The 8,653-nt window shown below is 44.7% G+C and overlaps 1 protein-coding gene across 1 annotated transcript in view; it reads left to right on the top strand.

Annotated features, from left to right (window-relative positions):
- The first annotated feature begins 3,257 nt into the window (after window positions 1-3,257).
- Window positions 3,258-8,653, top strand: part of rbms2b (RNA binding motif, single stranded interacting protein 2b) — a 17,397-nt gene continuing 12,001 nt past the window's right edge. Inside the window, 2 exon segments of the mRNA XM_079741180.1 lie at window positions 3,258-3,413; window positions 8,333-8,529. Of these exon segments, the coding sequence (XP_079597306.1) occupies window positions 3,342-3,413; window positions 8,333-8,529 (269 nt within the window). The 5' untranslated portion in view covers window positions 3,258-3,341.

The raw sequence follows: 8,653 nt of genomic DNA, 5'->3' as shown, positions 1-8,653 counted from the left end.
TAAACTTGAGTGAAATTGTCAATTGTGTCGATTCTCCGCTGTCCATATTTTACAAGCGATGATGTGATGGTCCATTGGGTTGAGTCGAAAGAGGTAGCAAAATGTTATTTTAACCAATTTAAACCTGCAGGGGGCGTTGATAACGTTTGATACTAAAACGGTAGGAAATACATTTTGACCTGGGATTCAGAGCGAAAACACTGGAGCGCAAAGATAAATTATCTACATTATAAGATAAGTTATTACAGTATGTAATATGTATCGGACAATGCTTTTTAAGATAACAATGAACTTAGATGCCTGGGGATATAAGGATATCGTGGGTCTTTTTAATTCATGGTCAATACCATGGGGCCTAATATCTTTATTTCCCTGCGAAGAAGTAGGCATACAAGGCCTTAACCTGAGTAGTATAACGTGGGCGTACATAATTAGCTTCAGGGATCAGGGGTCTGGCCTACCGATGGTTATCTCCAAACACTATCACAGGGGACAATCTGGTGTGTAAAACACCACTAAAGCGGTAGGATTTAAAGCCTACGTTTAAATCGTCACATATTTGGGGGAAACCTATTGAACCCAAAGAAGCCAAGCTCCTGTTTTTGTCTCTGAATGTAGTCGACATTTACGAGAAAATATCTGTGGCAATTAAACAGTTAAACGGCTACAACACGTCTGACTTTTAAACATCGTTAACTTTCCCCTCTCCTCCGTCTGCCGTTCCTCTGAAAATAAACATTATAATTGAGTCTCACCTAGACCTGACAATGCCCGGGTTCATAGGGGGAGGAGGAGGGGCGGGGAGTATTGTCATCAGGCAGCAACAGACGCCAACATGCTGTGTGGGAGATAGCTTGAAGGAGTGCCAGCGTAAACACTCCCCGACCACATGTTGCTCTCCAGACACACACACACGAGAGAGAGAGAGAGAGAGAGAGAGAGAGAGAGAGAGAGAGAGAGAGAGAGAGAGAGAGAGAGAGAGAGAGAGAGAGAGAGAGAGAGAGAGAGAGAGAGAGAGAGAGAGAGAGAGAGAGAGAGAGAGAGAGAGAGAGAGAGAGAGAGAGAGAGAGAGAGAGAGAGAGAGAGAGAGAGAGAGAGAGAGAGAGAGAGAGAGAGAGAGAGATTCCTCGAGGAGTGGACATATTTCGTGGTGTACTTTTTGTTGGGTACCAAAAATAAAGAAGTAACTGCAATTCCAGCAAAGTATTACACATGGATTAAAAGGGATCAGACGAGTAGGCCATATGCTCTATAGATTGAGTTATGTTTGTGAGTCTAACTGATTGTTTCTTTGTGTGTGGGGTGTGTGTGTGCATGTATGTGTGTGTGGGTTTCAAGGTTGACCACTGTGAGAAACGGGACATCCCCAAGCAGATGAGAGAAGGACCATGGGGTGATGGTTACCTTTAGCCTGTCATTAGCCTGGGGAGGGCCATGCTCCTACACACACAGAGCACAAACTAACAAACAAGCAGACAGAGACTGCTATTTACAAATGTTGCTGCACCGATGCAACTTCACAATATCTCCGCTCATACACCTCCTCGATTACCTCCTGTGTGTCTTTGTATGTGTGTGTGTGTGTGTGTGTGTGTGTCTGTGTGTGTGTGTGTGATGGTCTTGGTGTGTGTATGTGCCTGTGTGTGTGTGTGTGTGTGTGTGTGTGTGTGTGTGTGTGTGTTTGCGTGCGTGTGTGTGTGTGTTTGTGTGTCTGTGTGTATAGCCTGGCTTCTCCTCTGTAGCCTACTCCAAGAAGTTTGTTTTATAGTTGTTTCCACAGAGAGGTAATTACTGAGCCAGCTAGACAACACCTGAGGAATGTGGAGTATGCTCCCCCAAAGCTATCCGTCTCTCTCCCTCTCCCTCCCTAGCCTAGCATCCCCGCCCTGGCTCCTCCCCCACACACCCCTTTAGACAGGGTGCCCCCAGTGGAACACAAAAAATTCACATTTGTGACTCCCCCCTCAACCCCCCAAACGGAGTACTACAGATTGCCAGAGCATAGAGAGAGGAAGAGAGAGTGAGAGAGAGAGACGGAAAGAGAGAGACAAAGAGAGAGATGACAGAAAGCGAGAAGGGTGCGAGCATCACCACGCCTCATGGAAACACATGTTGCCTATCCAGATGTCCATCTCAGATACCCTACTACACTCCAATTGGGATTTCGATTCATTCCCTGTAACCCTTTAATAATGCATTGGGAAATGCGTTATTAAGGGGTCACAGGGAATGAATCGGCAGAGCTGTCGACCTAGTCACAGATTGGTGCTCGTCCCACACACGCACTGTAGCTATGGTTAACTACAGTCTCTGTGTATGTGTGTGCGTGTGTGTTTGTGTGTGTGTGTGTGTGTGTGTGTGTGTGTGTGTGTGTGTGTGTGTGTGTGTGTGTGTGTGCGTGTGTGTGTGTGTGTTTGGGGGTTGGCTGATTCTTACATTTTGCTGACTGAGTTACTTTCTAAACTGTCCTTGGGCAAAGCAGGACCCACAGCAGACCTGGCAGGGAAAACACAACAGAACACACTTCCACATATGGAGGAATAAACATTTGTGTGTGCTCTAACTGTGCTATAGTAATAGCTCTATAGTAGAACAAAACATCAATGACTGGGTTATAGGCTTGTATAATGCAAAAGTGTACTTATGCATGTACTTTATGCATGTATGTGTGTGTGTGTTTGTGTGTGTGTGTGTGTGTGTGTGTGTGTGTATGTATGTATGCATGTTTGTATGTATGCATGTATGTATGTGTTTATGTATGTATGCATGTATGTATGTATGTATGTATGTATGTATGTATGTATGTATGTATGTATGTATGTATGTATGTATGTAAGTATGTGTGTATGTATGTCTGCATGTATGTATGTATGCATGCATATGTGTATGCCTGATGTGGTATGTGTGTGTGTGTGTGTGTGTGTGTGTGTGTGTGTGTGTGTGTGTGTGTGTGTGTGCGTGTTTTTTTGTTTTATGAGAGATCAGAATCTGACAACAGAGATATTCGTATTGCTCATACAAATATTTGTATTTCAAATACCAGTTTACCACAACATTTCCATTAGATAAATTGATAGACAATACTTGGAAAGATGTAGGGCTAGATTTTGAAAGGGAATTGGAACAAATGTATTTCAGGTGATAAGGGATACTAGTTATGAACATTAGTAATTCGTCGGTTTTCGACCAACTCCGGTGCCCTGAGCGCGCTTTTTAACGCACAGTTGTAGGGAGCGACCGGAGCCACTCCGATCACCTCCACCATTCCAGGCTGAGTCTCCCTCGCTGACGTCAGCTGCCTCGGCTGTGGTCTCCGCTCCGGACATAGTGCTGCTGTGAAAATGCTGCTCTCGGTGCCGCCAAGGACGGGAATCAACCCCTACAACGGTTATATCAACAGAAACAATAAGAAGGTAAAGCGCTGACCTATTCTTCTCTTTAAACAACGTTTTCGGCACAGTGTTCGATTTCTGTCTTTGCATTTTGGTTTTGCTCGAGTAGAAGCCTGCAGTGTCCTTGAAAGTGGATCATTGGCCATGTATAAACTCTAGCTGGTGAATATTTAATGCAGTTGTGTAGTTATTGTAGTTGTAATGAGACACTAACTACAAACAAGAGGACCGCTACAATGGACCCATGGGTTGATCTTTGTGTTTGGAGCGACACGGTCTGTTTCTATCCTGGATGACTCAATACGCACGCAAATTGTATGTAAATGTTTCGGTGAAACTGTTCAACTATCATGTTATTATAATTGGCAGTATAAAATGGTGTGTAGCCCAATCGATCTCGTATTTGCGCATAACGTTGCATTAGATAAACATAAAGTTAGTAAAGTTTTTTCCCTCTTTTACGCGTTGAGATATGCCCCACCCCTAAAGTCCTTATGATGACCGAGAGCGTTGGATGGAATAATGAATAAAGAGGAAACAGTTCAAGAGAAATATAACATGTTACTGTTGGATAATGTGCTACAAACACCGTAGACTGAGTATTACACGCACTGTGTGGAGAAAGTCACCCAAAGTGATCCGCTCTGTAGTTGCGTAAGGGACATGAAAATATGAAAATGTTCTTAAAAATCATCTAAAGTCTAAAATGTTCATGCATTACGACCAATGTAACTGTTCACATTGCGTTAAGAATAACTATGGATAATATATCTTCCTTGTATGTTGAATATGTTGTAGCCCGTGAGACTGACTCACAATGAGTAGAGAATTCCTGGAATATGTGTTGAAATCTAACACCTCCTTCCTTTCCTGTGGTATTATCTTCCCAGCCTCGAGGCTGGAAGGAATTCAGATTGCTGAGATTAATGGCATGAAATTCCTGGAATTCCCAATTCTTACAATGTGCTAATTTCAAAGACGCCTGTCTTCCTTTGCCCAAATCAAAACCTTTGCCTCATAATTAAACTTTATTTCTCCGTGTAACTCCAATGTCAAGTGCTAACCCCCGGCCTGATTTCTTCTTTTACTCAAGAAGTGAAGGGCTGAGCAAAGAAAAGTGAAGGGTGGAGTAAAGAAAAGGATTAAGAGATCTTTCACCCTTTCTTCTGCTTTCCATTAACCCCTCCCTGCCCCCCCCCCCCCCCCCCCCCTCTCTTTCCCCCAGTCTGTTTCTCATGATTTCTTGGTTGTCACTGGTTCATTTCACATGGACAAGGGATCTGCTGGTCGCTGCTCTTGAGAAGGTGAATCTGTTACTTTAAAAACCAAACCGTGGCTTCCTTTTTCTTTTTTCCTTCCGTTTTCTGGGTCTTGATTACCGCTGGATACAACTTGTTAGCAGGTCCTTTGAGGAATGTCTTGCTTTAAAGGCGCTTGACTGAAGGCAGACCCAGAGACTGTGGTCGCTAAGGATTCATGTCTCTCTTCATTATTCCTGACATCGTTTTTTTTTTTTCAATCATACTGAACACAATTAACAGAAAGACAGCGCTGTGAAGAACGAATATGATCTTTACCATGATGCCCCTAAACGCTACTTTCACCAAGCAGGTAGGATGCACAGGGAAAGACCTGTTCAAAAGACATTGCACATGTTTAACATTGTAATAATGTGTTCTTGTCTGAGATATTTTCGGTAGATTGTTATTATGTAGTAACGGGAGTGGTGTTATATAGACTAGTCTATCGTGTTATTATAATATGTATTTTAAATGGTTAAAACCCATTATACATTCAGTCACGTTTCGATTTTTTGTGAATCTCAAATGCATACACCATTATATGTGCTATAAATAGGCTGAATCTGCTCTTGATGTGATAGTGAACCAAATCCCTTTGATTGAGTACAAAACCAATAAATTCTACACCAAATATATTTGAAAATAAATGTATGCATCAAGCCCTACTCGATGGTAAGTTACGCCAGCAGGACTCTAAAACTACTTTTTACTTCAGTTTTAAAACCAAAACCAATCTTGAGAGTCAAGAATAGAACAGCAACTGCAGTAGAAGCTAACAGAGCTAGCGTTTGTGGAGATCCAGACATCCTGCCCCGTGCTCTGGTCAAGTCCTTGAGTCACCTGAGTTCCCTGCTGAGTTCACCTCCCATCCTATGCTGTAATCACCTCATCAGTCCTGCTGCCTCCAGCATTTCCTCCCTCTAAACAATCTGCCCCACCCACCCTTCCATACTGTACTTACAACCGACTGGCATCATTCTAATAATACAACAGTCAACCTAAAGAAAGTGCACTACATGTGTTGGTAAATGTGTATTATTGTGTAGTAGACTAGAAGATGAATGTAAAAGCTCAATTCTGGGCCAGCGGCGAAGCGATGACTGGAAGCCATCAAGAAGTGGTGCACGTTTCCCAGCTACCCGGACTGGTTAGTCATAGTAAGTCATACTCCGGAATGTCTTTGCTGACATTCAGTCAGCGTGGAAGACTCTCCTCCATAATGCATGATGGTGCTCTGTGTGGCAGAGCAAGATGCTTCCTCCTTGTTTTAGCTTAAGGTTTCTACCATCTATTTATTGATGGGCACAGATCAACATTACGCTGATGGTTTTAGGAATGCTGGCCGCGCACATAAACAGCTCTCTCATTGTCCTTAGACCATTCTGGGTCCAACGGCGTCCTGAGGTGACAAACATAAATATTTGCTTAACGTGTGGGAAAGTAAAGAGGGCTGTGATGTGCCTGTCTTGTGTACGTTAGCGGTGGGCCATCCTTTAAGCAGCCACCGCCCCCCGATATTAAGTAGAGAGGACGTCGATGAAATCCGAGCAGGTCATTCTCAGGGCACCGGCTGACCGATTAGGAGAGATAGCGCTGGGGATGCTTCACTACAGGCAGGAACCTCACGCTGTATTTGATTTCTGATCGGCAGCTGAAACAAAACATATAGTACTGCTGCACATTCCAGCTAGTCAGCCAGCCCTCAGACCCCGGGGGCCAGGATGGCCCTGTCGTTAGGGGGTTGGAATTCCAATCTGAAGGTTCTGGGATCGAACACAATCCCAGAATGAGGAAGTTCTAGCCATGACATTCATCTTACCACCAAAAAAATCACTAAGTCGCTTTGGATCAAAGTGTCTCTGATATGAATGAATAGGAAAGTAAAACTTAAGCTTTAAAGTCAAATGGAAAAAGTTATTTACCCTTTAGAATGCAGTAGATTATTGTCTGTCTTTCATATGCATGCTTGTGTTTGTTTACATTTGGCATGCCGGTGCGTTACAGTTTCACTTCAATGGCACACCTGGTTTCAATCTGCATGGGTGGCACAACATCTGGAGCTGGAGCCTGGGTGGCACCACACCTGGAGCTGGGGGTTACATACTGGGGGGGGGGGGGGGGGTGTACCGAGGGTGGAGGGGGTGGGGTAGAAGGAGGTGGAAGGGTGTGGGGAGAAGGGTTGAATCTGACTCACTGCCATACTCTCCTTAGAAGAAGCCTACCAGAGGAGCATTAATGAGACATTGCTGTTCTGACTGGGAGCACATGAGAGGGATAACAACCTCAGGCCCCAATTAGACAGACCTCAATGCCTCAATGAACCAGGTCCAGGCATAGTGCTGTGCTTCTCTCCTCGATGCGATCTCCTGGGCCTCCGCAGGTGCTTCCCTGCTGATAGCGCTGCACGGGTGGCCTGGAGAGAAAGGCAAAGGCTCAGAGAAGGGTTAGTCTGTGATTAGGGAACAACAAACAAACTACAGAGGAGGAGAAAGAGAGATTAAAGGAGGAGCTGGAGATGAAAAGCTTCTGTTAGAGTCATGGTGACTCCCTCAAATGGACGAAGCAGGTGTAGTATTTTATGAGGCCTGCTTGATCACATTGTTTGAAGAAAAGTGTTAGCTGGGATGCAAAACATAATTAATTATTCTTCAAAATCTAGCAGCTGTGTCTCTTTTAACATTTCAACACAGACACAAATAGTTCATGCTTTAAGCTTATGGGTGGATGAAGCTAGGAGGAAACCTGAGTGGGCTGGTCCCGATGCAGAACAAGAGAGAGGATATAACTCTGTTTGAGCCGGGTCTAATAGGCGGGTGGTCCTCTGGTGACCTTGTGTGGTTCAGCAGCCACCCTGTTGTGTGGAGACCCTGACTAATCAGTTTCTCTGCTAGTACCCCTCCTTACGACACCACTGACTGATAACACAATACAGCATTTATAGCAGGAAGGCTTTGGTATGAGGCTAATTAAGGTCTGTTCATTTGGAAAATGCAAAAATTTGGAATAACAACCTTTTCCTGGAACAGCAGCCTGCCAGCTTTTTCTGTGGTTGTTGTTTTGTATAAAATAAGGGTGAACTTTGGTTGTCAGACCAACTTTTAAATCAAACAGATTCTCCTTCCCGAATCCATATTAATGCAACTGAATCGTCGCCCGAGGCTTGTAGCAGCTGGTGAAATTGATTATTTACACCAAAGTATGTGTGAGCTTCTAAATAGGTCTTGGAAGACTTTCATGATATTCCACCCTCATTAGGCCTTCAAGGCACAGTGTTTCCCTCTGAAACACACCACAGCTAGATAAGGTAGCATTGCTTGACTTTGTGGCCTTGCTGCTCAATACTTATACCAGGCCATTAGCTTAGCTGGCTAGTTGCTGCTATCTGTTGATCTGGCTAATTGTCCTCCTAATTGATTTTGTGTGAACGAGGTCTCTTGTTTAGACTCTGCTGGGTTGGCTCACACCCCTCCTCCGATTACAAACCGGTTTATCTATCCTGCACCGCCGGTGCACTCATACATGTTTCATGGCTCCATTAGATGATCATTCGTTCGTGACCGTACACCATTTTAAAGTGTCACTTTCCCCTCCCTTCCCCATCTCCCTCTTCTTCCCGCTCTACTTTTGGCTGAGGTACAGCAGGCCTATGCGTCTCCTTCCAGCCATCAGATGGCTCCACCCAGCCCCAACACCGCCCCTGCCACCACCACAACCAGCAGCAGCAATGGCGGAGGCAGCAGTGGCAGCATGGGAGAGCAACTGAGTAAAACCAACCTGTACATCCGTGGCCTCCATCCAGGAACCACAGACCAGGATCTGGTCAAGCTCTGTCAACCGTGAGTAGTCTCCCAGTGAATCAACGCGGCAGCTTACTGCTGCAGGCCCTACAGCTCAATGAAGATCCCCCTGCTTGTCCACAATGGTCTCGGGGGAACTCCTTAGTTCTGGTGGTACAATGAG

The sequence above is a fragment of the Pollachius pollachius genome (genome assembly GCF_949987615.1).
Source record: "Pollachius pollachius genome assembly, chromosome: 8".
In the NCBI taxonomy this organism is placed as follows: Eukaryota; Metazoa; Chordata; class Actinopteri; order Gadiformes; family Gadidae; genus Pollachius; species Pollachius pollachius.
The sequence above is the reverse complement of the archived record's forward strand: the minus strand, read 5'-3'. Positions and strand labels throughout refer to the sequence as shown.